We start from the raw sequence: 12,879 nt of genomic DNA, 5'->3' as shown, positions 1-12,879 counted from the left end.
TGAGGAATTTTTTTTATTTTTTTATTTTGGACTAAATGTGAGCAATTTTTGTTGGAAGAGATCAACATCTTAAATGGATCTCAGTTATCTTGAGAGAATTAGCCTCTGCAGTTGCATGCGCGTGGAGGATACCTTTAATTTAAAAAAAAATGTGAGCAATTTTTTTTTTACATCGTGAGCAATTTTTATTGGTAGCTACTATACAGTTGTTCATATACTGCCATTAAATTTTATTTAATTTTTCAGGTTCATTCAATATTTAATATATATCAAGATTCATTCAATAATTAATATATATCAAAACCTGAACAAATCAAAAGTTTTTTATAAAATGAACCGGAGGGAATACATATTAGTGAGACAATCGATTTGTTGTCGACATTTAATTGAGTTCACGAGTTAAATTTAGAATTTGTGGTCCTTAAACTTGATTCGAAAAATGTTGTTGATAGTTTTTTTTTTTGGTACAATGTTGTTGATAGTTTTCACTCTTATAAAACTAAAAAGTAAGATGCACAATAGAATATCTAAGAAAAATATTATGAATATTAAGGATAGTGTGGTCCATCAAAACTACAGGAAAATCCAGGTGAAATTTGATTTTGAAGGATATAGTTTGTCTTTACCATCATAAAGACATGGATAAAAGGCTAAGCATATGAGTAATATATAATGCATTATTGCACATCATTATCTAAACAAACTCCAAATATGAAAATATGTTAATTAGAATGAAAAGGAACTACTGATGAACAGAGCCCTTAAACGAGATGAGAACGTCTCTTCTACCTTAACTAATAGCTATATTCTAAGTTTTGGATTGGAAATGCAGTAACGTTAAAACTTTTAAAGAGAATTTGCCGTTCTTTTTAAGTCTCATATAACTCGAATGATCAATCTCCACAGTTGCGCGCAGAGAATACCTAATATACGATAAAGAAAAAAAATAAAATGTACCTAAGGCTCCACACGTTTTCTCTATAAAGTATTTTTAGTTAACAGAAGAACATGGGAATACTATGCTATTCACTGCACCAACGAATTTATGTGGTATATATATTTGACTAAAAGTCTAATGTCACATGGATGCACAATTTGTATATTTGGTCACAAATCACTTGTCAAGAAAAATGTTGACATGTTAAGAACGTTTATAAAAGCAGAACATATATATCTGTAAATAATAAAGCTGAAAATAATTTCTTGTGTCGTTTTCTTTAGCTTAATTAATGGTATTGTCTTTTTCAATGAAAAATAATCGGTCCACAACTTATAATCCATTAATTCTAGTAATATACTTCTGCAAATTCCATATGTAAATGGAGAAAATGGGGGTGTGGAAAGTTTCTCTTCTTTTATTTTGGTTGAAAATCAAGAGAAAGTTGTTCTTTAGTTGAATTGAATTATTGACTGTATTCTCTTCACACACACAAAAAAATTATATTGATTTTATTTTACCATTTAGGTCTATTTCATATTTTACTATTTAGGCTATTTCACAGTCACCTAAAATGGAACTGGACCTTAGCATATCTACAAAATATTGGGCTTAATTTTATTAAAGCTTTGTGCTATGGGCCTTTTAACAGTGAGACAAAGATACTGAAATTTTGCTCTTCTAGCCTCCCATATTACTCCCAAAAGAAATTTAAAACCTATTCTTGAACAGTCAACACAATGAAACTCAGAGATGGGATTGAAATTTATGCAAATTTAATCAGAATCTGCATTTTTTGAATTTTTTTCTACATGATATGATAATAAATAAAGGATTAATTTTGTGCACACTTATGAAATAGTGCACCGTAGTAAAAAATGACACCTAATATCTAAAATTTCATTTTTAGTCCATCTAAAAATTTCACCAATTTTTGGTTTCCTAAATGTTTTTTTTCGCAAATTTTAGTCCCTGCTTTAAGATTTTATCTAACATGAAAGAGTGATTAAAATGGTACATAATGCACAAGTCATAATATATATAATATTATATATTATAACCAATCTTATCGGGACACACAAAAAACACAAAGAGAACAAGAGAATATAATATTTTAACCAATCTTATTAATGTAACTATTACATACGAGATGTGCAATTTTATTTAATATAAAATGATCGGTGTAAAAATAATAGAAGAGTTGCCATTTTTTTAAGGCTTCATATCACTGGATGGAGGACTGCGGCAACATGGGGCTCTAGGACAGTGAGGCGGGTCACATGGTGATTCAGGTTCGCAACAAGGTGGTAAATCTTGTAAATTACCAGCCGTAGAACTTGCAATAAGAGCGAGTAACAACACAAACTTTAAGAATATCTTCAACATAGCATTCATTTTCAACAAGTTTCGTTTGCAATACACAAAAATAGCAAATAAATATCTTATAGTGAGTCATATGTAAAGGCAATGCATACCTATTTATAGACAAAATTACAAGTAATTAGAAATATTAGGTAATTTTATTTATTTTTTTGACTAAAAGTATTATGCTTTATTTTATTTTTTGACTGACTTTTAATATATTATCATTTTATACGGATAGAATTTTAAATGATATTTATTAAGAATAAATTTTCATTCTTCATTAATTCCACCGCCTGCAAATTTGTCTATGTATGAATATAATAATATAACTATTGTTTTTTCTCTCTTAAAAAAACTAATATTTTTTTATTTGGCATAAATGTAAGAAAAAAAATACAAATTAGAGAGGGGGCCATATATTAAAACCACCAAAGACATTAAAAAGTGAGAAAAAGACGAAAAAATATCGAAACTTCAAATGAATCGAATACCTTTTGTTGGAACATGATGAAGAATTTGGAGGGAACTTGGTAATGAAATAAACACAAGTATAAGAACCATGTATAGTGTGAATTGAAAAAAAAAAAGACTCTTTGAGTCCCACATTGGAAAAATCACACTACTTGGTAGTGTTTATATACCACAAGTTGGCAAACAAGGGTCGCCGCCGTCCGTCCGTCCGACCGGCCGGCTCGGCTCGGGACGGGCCGGGCTTGGGCTTGGGCTTGGGTGATATATTAATTTTTTAATACTAAGAAAAAGAAATTTTTGAATTTAAATTTCTTTTAGTGTGTCCCTTAAATCGCACATGTTAAATGTGCTTAGACCAAGTCTGAACAGATTTTTATCTGTTAAACGGTCAAATTACGTGTCCCTATTTTTATGCCACGTTTTGAAATTTGACTGAGCAACTAACGGTCAAAAACGTGTGCCTTCAGCTCCTGAAATTGCTCTGATTCCAGCTCCCTACTTGCCTATAAATACCACTTCATTTCTTCAGTTTTAACTCACTTCTTTTTCTCTGCATTCTGAGAAAACTGCTTCTTTCCTTCTCTCATTTTCTTCTTCGATATTAATTTTTCTTGTTTCAAAATTTGAACGGTTGTTGCCGTAGAATTGATATTCGTATATCAATTAGAGTGGTTCGAAATTTCGACCATACTTGGTGTTATTCTGGCCGATACTACAGTGCAGTAGTTTATCGATATTTTCATTGAAAACGGCTGTTTTATCCTGGGGACTTCGCGGTTGATATACTACAGTGCACTTCTTCGAGTAGTTCCGCGAAACGTCTTAAAGAAAGCGACCTAGTACGCGACTCAGCCAATAATTTATTTCGTTGCCAATTTTGAAAATCCATTTTCTGTTTTTTATTTAAAGTCAGTAAACCGTTTTACAACACCTTTGGAAATACTCTTACCCTGAATCTTGTAGAGTAATTCCCTTTGTTAGGATTGTAGCTTTTGCTGGATATCTTCTTTTTCTTTGGGACCTGATAAGCTGATACGCCTATTTTATACTTATTTCTTTTGCTTATTTTTATTAGTTTTTTATTAGTAATGAGCTTATAATTTATGACTAATTATTCTTCAACTTTAACCGTTATTTTTTTTTTGAAGAAGTTAAATTATCTCACTCAAATTAACACCAGAGATAATTAAACCTGAGACCTTAATGAGTTACTATATAGTTATCATACACCGGACAACAATTTTTACAATGATGAATAATTTTATAACAGGAACAATTTCGTACTATACAATATTCGCTAAGATAAAAAAAATATCGCGGCAACTCCGGGACCCGTGCGTACGCACGAGTATTATATTAGTTTTAAGTTAAAATAAATTATAAAAGGTTAAAAATATATTTTAGTTCAAATAATAATGGAGTAGTAATATGAGTTCCTACTGACTAGACTCACAGTTATTTTAGGTTTCGTTGACAAATATATTAGTTACTTACATTTTTCATCAGGAATAACTTATTTTCCACGTATAATAGTTATTCAAATTTTTTATCAACAAAAATTTGTTCTCCGTGTATAGCAATTAAAATTTTTCATTAGCAGCAACTTGTTTTCCCGTATATAGTAGTTAATTTAAATTTTTATCAACAACATTTTATACTGTGTATACAAATTATTTAAAAAATTTATTGATGACAACTTGTCACGTGTATATTAGTTATTCATAAAAATTCATATTTAATTAATCTCTCAATAAAAAATTAACCTTTTGCAAGAGGTTTCAATAATGTATTAAAGATGACCGTGAAAAAAATTAAAAAATTTTAAGTACAAAATATATAAAAATAGTCACTTTGTATTAATTAATATATGAGTAGAAATATAGGTCCCCGTAGAAATTACTATCTTCGTCCCTAAATATAATATCCTCTTTGAGATTTTTCTCGGTCCCTTTTTTTAATGCCACTTTCAAAGGACAAACAAGAACACATATATGTTCGTGTAGAGATTATAAAAAAGTAGACATATATTAATATATAAGTAGAAATATAGTCCGCGTAAAAATTATAAAAAAAAAAAAATAGACACACATATTAATATACGAGTAGAAGTATAAGTTCCCGTATAAATTACTACCTCTGTCCCTCTTGAGATCACACAAGGCCTTTTCTTTAGCTTTACCAATGCAACAGAGAACGGTGAATCTTCTTGGATCTTCACGTTTCGGCCGGAGTTTACTTCACACACAATGGCTACATTCTGCAACGTGCACTTTGTCTTCTTGATATTGCATTTGTAGTTCTCCCATGAATTCTTCGTGGACTTTTTCCAGAGTCACGCCCAACTGTTTGAACCATTTTTGGAACTGTAATAGCTCCTTCTCATTCTTCTCTCTTTTTTTTCTTCTCTTTTTCTATATTTTTATTTTCACCTTTTTCTTTTTCTCCCACAACCTTATATTACTCTATCTTTGGATTGTCCACCGTATTTCCAGCATAAATTTGAGAAAAATTAGTAACAAAGTTTAGATAGCTGACCTATTTACGTTTTCAGATTTTTTATTGACGCTCCTTGATCAGCCACTGTGGCTTGCATATTTTCAAAGTTGGTTTGACTCATATTTATGAACTAGTTGAGTGATTCCTCTAAAGGTGATGTCTCCCTCTCTTTTGGTCGTAGAGCATTTGACTCATACTGTTACTCTCGACACTCTCGTTGATTCTCCAACAAGTGGCATCAGAGCTCTGGTTCGGCTTGGCGGTGGAAGAGCGAGAGTAGATCATGGTATTTGATCAAATATATATATAGGATGTGAGAATCCACACCAGAGAAAACTATTGTACGATGTTTTAGTGTGAGTAGTTAAATCTCATATCGATTATGTATAAATTAATGTTAAATTTATAAGAGATATGATTCATTTATTTAATGTCTTAAAATTTTTAATGAATTATTACAGTATGTGATTTATCTCTCTCTTGTGGTTTTGGCGTTTCTCTCTCTCTTAATGTTTTGCCTTAAGTTTTTTTTTTTTTATTATTTCATTTTACGATTATCAACTAATTAATAAACTAATTTTATTAAACGCTTCAAGTAACTTATCAAACATTGTTATCCTCCATCAGTTAACTTATTGGTGATCAATATTTTTACCAAACATATCCTTACTGTAAAAAAAACATATTTGGAATATTCTATCACAATAAGGGCATAAGGCAGCACGTCCTATAGTGCGACTCATGTCCTCCTATCTTTGCTTGGGTTGTGCATGTGCTTGCACAGCTAAGACCCATTGTTGTAGGGCCAATTAATGCTTCAAAATGTTGTAGGACCTTTTAATTTAATTTTCCAGCTCAAACCTCCTATTGGAGCTATCCTTCCAATTTTCATAAGTTCATATTGCATTGATAAGACTTCCAACTTTATCAAAAGATCTTTGTTCATTTTGAAGAATATTGGCCATGCACCTTAACACAAACACATTGGATGATCAAATTATTAATCAAAGTTGTTAAATGAACATTGCTAGTTAAGCAACTCCAAGTGCCACAAAATTAAAAGTCAAATAGACATATTTTATCTTTTTTTTTTGTTCCTTTTATCTTTCATTTAAGGCATATATGTGACATGTGAGTCTTTGAAGATGCTCCATTTTAATGGGGAACATTTGAACATGGGAATTATTTTTTGATAAAATGAATGAAGACAATAACGTTGCCACTAACCATGATATGTATATCTACATTTATGTACTATATTTATATCTCTACTAAACAATCGAGTAAAAAAACACATAACGTGCCTATTATTAGTGTTGTACAACTTACGCCCCATTCAAGCTCTCGTGGTCCCAATTACTACACTATTAATATAAAAACAAAAAAAAAAAACAAAATTAAATTATTAGTGGTTTTTTAGTATAAAGACAAGTGGGCAGTCATTTTTAAAATTTTTATTTATTATTTAATTTAATATCAAAAATTGTATCATAAAAGTGTGTTTATTTGTTGAAAGAATTATGTGAAAAGATGAAAAAAGATTTATATTGAAAACATTTACCGTATAATTAGGGGGTGTTCGTTTCATGGATTACAAATTTATTCTAAAGAATGTAATTTTATGAATCTTTCATTCTCATGTTTGTTTCAAGTTTTTATAAATTATGCCTAGAAACAAACACATTAAGGAGTAATATTCTTAAGATTATAATTTTAATCTCTCAAAAAAAAAACACACCTTAGGGAGTACCAAAACATTTTATAACATCATTTTTTACTATTGAAAGTTTTAAATGTTGAGATATATCAAGTGTAAGTTAAATTTAGTGTTGGGTGTGGACGTGAAAATTAAAGTCTCACACTTGAGGGGGTGGAACTGTGGAAGAATTGATGTTGAACAACATTATAAAAGAAATGACTTATAAACCTCAATGCTATAAGATTTTAGGTAAAGATGTGAGGTGTTTAATTATCCACACTTGTGTGGGTTATTATGTGTTGATTCAGTTCAGAGAGACTCCCCCTAGTCCAATATTAGATCATTCTTATAATTACAAATAGAATTATACGACGACTTCAATCTACTGATATCAAACACAACATATGTTAAACCGGTGTGAACTTTGACAATTTTGTTACTCTAATCAAAAGAATGACACTATCATACGAATTATAAATGTATGCATTAGAATTTGTTACACTAATCGTAAATTTTTTTTAAAACTATAAAATTACTCCCTCTTGACATAATTATAAGCAAAACTGTACTTTTCAGATTTATTGAATAATTATTGTATCTAGACAATTATATAGTCCAATTTTCCTTATATTTATGGCTTGAGGGAGTATCTATTATCAAAATTCAAAATCATGATGATTCTCCATGCTTTTGGCAAGTTCATATGATTCCAAACATGCACGAAGAAATACATTGCAGCATTTCATAGATTGAAGTCGAAGTCTTACAAATTCTTAGGTTGATGATGTTAATACTAGTTATATTATTCCTTTTAAAAAAAACAATATTATTCCTTATATTAATTTAGTGAAAAGTGTATAAAGAAGTGTTTTTTCATGATAAAAAAATGTTTTTTCAGTTCGACCTTTGTAAGTGCTAGACCCACAACATCTTTGGTTGTGAACTTTGTAATTTACTTTTAAGTTGTTTTTTTATATGTTTCCCTGTCAAACTCAATGTCCTTCTAATATTATTCCATTTATTCCAAATTCCAATCACATTTCGAACTTTCCAACTGTTAATTTGTTTAATGCATGTGCAAGTTCAATGTTCATTAATTGCCATAAATCTAAGATGTGATACGAGCATTTTTTTTAGTAAGCATCTTATCCAGCTTTGATTAATAATTTAATATAAGAAACATGAAAATTTTTGATTTTCTAAAAGCTAAAAGCTTCATGTCCTGTTTTATTCTGCCCTCATTGCATTGCATTGCTTCAAATAGTGATCATTAGCTGTACCATCTCCCCATGAGAGCTTGATATCATGTTAGGCTGATTATAAACTATAATAACAAATCTCATATTAGAATGTAATAATTACGATTATAAAACAAAAATATGACCTAAAAGTATTTAATTCCCGACATTGGCTGGCTCGATTAAGGGTTAAAATCTCATAATATAGTGAGATCTGCTAAAAGAGATGTTCACATTTTAAAAAAAATGGCAAAAGAAGAAATTAGACTGTATAAGTGAATTAACCTAAATGTATCAGCAAGAAGAATCTTCTCGAAATCTCCAGGTAGAGACTCTCATATATATAACAAGTTTATTGTTGTTCGTCGATTTCAACTTAGCATGAAAATCTGATCTAAAATTTGTTTTCCTAAGATAGTGATAGAGAGTGACCTCTCAATTTATTTTCATTATATCATGAATATTTACAATAACAACCGTCCGAAAGAGGATTCATATTTAGTATTGATAGTATTTTTAAAAATAATGCTATAAAAATATTTTAAAAAAATTAATAAAATCACGCATCAAGAATGTGTTATACCATTTAGAAATAATTTAATCTCTTGAGTGTAGTCATATATTTGATATGATGATAAGATTGTTAATTCAACAGTAAAAATTAATGTGTCATTATTCGTTTCACCTGTGTATTTTTAATTTTGATTTAGGAGACGAAATTACACACATCACTTAAATATCTAGAGTTCGAACTTAAACAAAAATATTCAATCTAATAATATTAATTGTTCACATGTGTAAACATAAAGTACAAAGGGTGAGCTACTCTATGGAGTAACACAAGAGAAACTCCAAGAATGAATCTCCCCTATTTTCTCCTAAGCGCCACTTTTATAGTCCATAATTCCTTTACCCGATGGGCCTTCTCTAAGATTTGGATGTCCAGGCCCAATAAGCTATGACTCTGATATTCATATCGAGCTCGTCCGTACAAAACACGTGGAGCTGAGGCGGCTCACGTCATTTGTCCGTGTAGATCAGGTGAAGCTGAAGTACACATATCTCATGTCACTTGTCTGAGTAAATCACATAGAGCTAAAGAACGTGTAGCTCACGTCACTATATATGTTCCTTCGTACAAGACATGTGGCAGGCTGAGACGAGTTTCAAATGACTATGCGTAATTGAACTAAGGATGAAGCTCAGCATGTCGTGAATGACCACGCCGAGCTTATCGTGACGAAGATTGAGCTCAACATGACCTAAGTGGTGAAGGTGAGTTAGATTTGACATGTTAAAGGTGGAGCTTATGGTGCCCGGGTCAAAATGTAATGGAACACATATGCTATGATCATCCATATCAGTCCATTAATTAATATTATAGGTTGAATTAAGACTTGTGGATGAATATCTGTTTGTTTAACCAATAAAACTAGCATATTGTAACCTACACACCCGCCGTGTTACATTCTGATCCATTATCACCACTAGCCCACATGACTTTCTTAAACTAAAAAAACAAAACAATAATCTCTCCCTTTTTTCTCTCTTTCTTTCATTCTACTCTGTCTTTCCATTCTTTTCAATTATTGGGGTTGGGTCAAAAACAAAATCCCAACACAAAAAACCCCTTAACAAAAAATTATAACTCACTCCTACAACCTCTTCTTTGACATCCATTAATCAAACCAAATCCTCATTGTTTATTTTTTGTGCAAAAACGATTTACCAACTAACTCATACCTTCCTCTTCTTCTTGGTCTTCTCCTTCTACCATACCATTGTTTGTTTATTTCTTAGTCTCTACTTCTTCCTACACCAATACTTAAAAGCTCAATCTCAACCACTCTTTCAAAATCTTTTATTTTTAGAAAATTAAAAATGTTGGAACTAAAGAGTCCCTTCAAGAATAACAAATTCTATGTCAAAATGAAGCTCATGAATAAACACAACACAAAACCTCAACAAGATAAAACATGTTTCTTTTTCACATATTACAAATGGGTTCTTTGGCTTTCTCTTTCTCTATATTTCTTCACCTCTTATCTCATCACCAATGACCCACAAAACCCAACAACATCAACCATTGTCTCAAATTCTAATCCCAATGTTGTTTCTCATAACACTATAGGTAATTACAAACACGAATACATGTATTTTTTTTTTTTTTGCTTATATTTAAGACCAGAGCGCGAATGTTTTAAAAATTAATAATTTTTTTTCTTCTTTTATAGGGGTGTTGAAAAATTTGAAGGTGTTTATTTATGAGCTACCATCAAAATACAACAATGATTGGCTTTCAAATGGGAGGTGCAAAACACATTTATTTGCTTCAGAAGTTGCTATTCACACCGCATTATTGAAAAGCGATGTTAGAACTTTTGACCCTTATGAAGCTGATTTCTTCTTCGTCCCAGTTTATGTTTCTTGCAACTTCAGCACCGTTAACGGTTTTCCGGCAATTGGACATGCCCGTGCTCTTATTTCCTCGGCCGTTGAACTCATTTCCACCGAATATCCATTCTGGAATCGAAGCAGAGGATCCGACCATGTTTTCGTCGCTTCTCATGATTTCGGCGCATGTTTTCATACCCTGGTATGTAATCTAACATTGGTTCCATTTAAGAAAATATTTTAGTTACTTCGTATAATTAGTCTCTGCAGTTACGCGCATTTTGATTTTGACTTTTTGTTTGTGTAGGAGGATAATGCCATTGGTGAGGGAATACCGGAGATATTGAAGAATTCGATTGTGTTGCAAACGTTTGGGGTTGAGTATAAACATCCTTGTCAAGATGTTGAGAATGTGGTGATACCGCCGTATGTTTCACCGGAAAAGGTACGGAGGACGCTTGAGAAAGCACCGGTAGATGGACGGCGAGATATTTGGGCTTTTTTCAGAGGGAAAATGGAAGTTCATCCTAAAAACGTCAGTGGAAGGTTTTACAGCAAGTAATAATCTCTCTATTGATCCTACTGAAAATCATTAGTTAATTATTTATCATATCATTAATTAATGATCTAAGTAATTTGGTAAATTTTTAGTTACGTGCAGTTTAATTTAATTGGATATCAGTGTTCTATAAAAAAATTAATTTAAAATTTAAATTATTTTAAAATAAATTAATACAAAAATATGAAATAATATTGAATTTTGTTTAGAGAATAAGAACATTTAATTTTTGCTTTTAATTATCTTTTTGTAAAAAAAAAAAATACTATTCCCAACTTTGTGAATTAGGATGAATTAATTATTTCTATGCATAGCATTCTTGAAACTATTGATAAATTAGCTAATATATGTTTTTTTTTATGTGAAGGCGCGTGCGAACCGAAATATGGAGAAAATTCAATGGCGATCGAAGATTTTACCTACAAAGACATAGATATCCCGGTTATCAAATGGAAATCGCACGTTCAGTGTTTTGTCTATGTCCGCTAGGGTGGGCGCCATGGAGTCCAAGACTTGTAGAATCAGTAGCATTAGGTTGTGTGCCTGTTATAATTGCCGATGGAATCCGTTTACCATTTTCCTCCGCAGTAAACTGGCCGGAAATATCACTCACTGTGGCGGAAAAAGATGTCGGAAAACTCGACAAAATTCTAAAGCGCGTGGCAGCAACGAACCTAACCTTAATTCAGAAGAACCTATGGGACCCAAAAACAAGGCGGGCCCTACTTTTCAACAATGAAATCCAAGAAGGTGATGCCACGTGGCAGGTGTTGGTTAGTTTGAGTGAGAAGCTTGGTAGGTCATACCGTAGGTCTATGGTTTCTAGCGAATTGGAAAGTGACACGTGAAGGGATTTGATTGGAGGAGAAGTGTGACAGCGAAATAAGATGAGTTTTTCCTACGTGGATGAGTTGGCATTTGCAATAATTTGATGACAGCTAAGAATTTCATTGCGCAGAAGGAATTCTCTGATGGTGGGACCCTCGGAGACATGGGTTGATGAGGTGGCAAACGTTGATTTGATGGAAGTGCATAGAGAAATTTTTTATTTTTTATTTTTAATTTTATACTATATTCATTTGATTTATGAAGTTAATTTTTGTTGTAAATAATTACTTGTTGTAGTATACAAATAGATCAACTTGTAGTATACAAATAGATTAATAAATAATTTTTTATTATTTGTTACGGAGATTTGCATTAATAGATTATTGGTATATTAGTGTGCCATAAATGGTAGATACTTGAATCTTTTAATTATTTGGTCTGAGTTTGATTCCTGGCCGGTGTTTATGGAGAAACATTTGTTAGGGAGATAAACTCCTTAAATAAATTTCAGTTATCTCGAAGAGATTAGTCTTTGCAGTTGGTATATTAACCTAGAAGATAATGAATTTAGATATTGAAATGATTGATGAATTGATAATTGATTGATGAATGTGGAGATAGAGGTGTGGTTGTGTCAGAATGTTGTCATTTACTTTACTTTGAATGTGTAAAAATGTGGGGAGTTGTGTTAGAAATGTCAGTGCCTCAGTGGTCACGGATTTGTTAGTATTAGTATGGTGCGTCCAAAAATCCAGCTATACAACCAAGTTTGTGCAAAGTGTGTTTTCAAAATATGAAATGTACTTCAACTTTCTTCGGTAGTAAAAAATGTCTGGATTGGTCCCTTAAAGATACATTTATTTCTCACATTAGTTCTTTTCACCAATTTTTT

The 12,879-nt window shown here is 31.4% G+C and overlaps 1 protein-coding gene across 1 annotated transcript; it reads left to right on the top strand.

The window, feature by feature from the left end:
* Nucleotides 1–9,671: 9,671 nt before the first annotated feature.
* LOC123899689 (probable glucuronoxylan glucuronosyltransferase F8H) lies at nucleotides 9,672–12,347 on the top strand. The gene is made up of 4 exons (XM_045950901.1): nucleotides 9,672–10,337; nucleotides 10,441–10,802; nucleotides 10,908–11,158; nucleotides 11,527–12,347. Exons 1-4 carry the CDS (start codon nucleotides 10,088–10,090, stop codon nucleotides 12,005–12,007), a joined length of 1,344 nt encoding a protein of 447 aa, XP_045806857.1. The 5' UTR covers nucleotides 9,672–10,087; the 3' UTR covers nucleotides 12,008–12,347.
* Nucleotides 12,348–12,879: the final 532 nt, after the last annotated feature.

The sequence above is a fragment of the Trifolium pratense genome, linkage group LG7 (assembly GCF_020283565.1).
Source record: "Trifolium pratense cultivar HEN17-A07 linkage group LG7, ARS_RC_1.1, whole genome shotgun sequence".
Lineage (NCBI taxonomy): Eukaryota > Viridiplantae > Streptophyta > Magnoliopsida > Fabales > Fabaceae > Trifolium > Trifolium pratense.
The sequence above is the reverse complement of the archived record's forward strand: the minus strand, read 5'-3'. Positions and strand labels throughout refer to the sequence as shown.

Excerpts from the sequence above, each read along its gene's own strand:
- LOC123899689 (XM_045950901.1), top strand. The coding sequence starts at position 10,088 with ATGTTGGAACTAAAGAGTCCCTTCAAGAATAACAAATTCTATGTCAAA. Across the intron at positions 10,338-10,440 it reads TGTTTCTCATAACACTATAG|GGGTGTTGAAAAATTTGAAG; the intron begins GTAATTACAAAC and ends CTTCTTTTATAG. Across the intron at positions 10,803-10,907 it reads GCGCATGTTTTCATACCCTG|GAGGATAATGCCATTGGTGA; the intron begins GTATGTAATCTA and ends TTGTTTGTGTAG.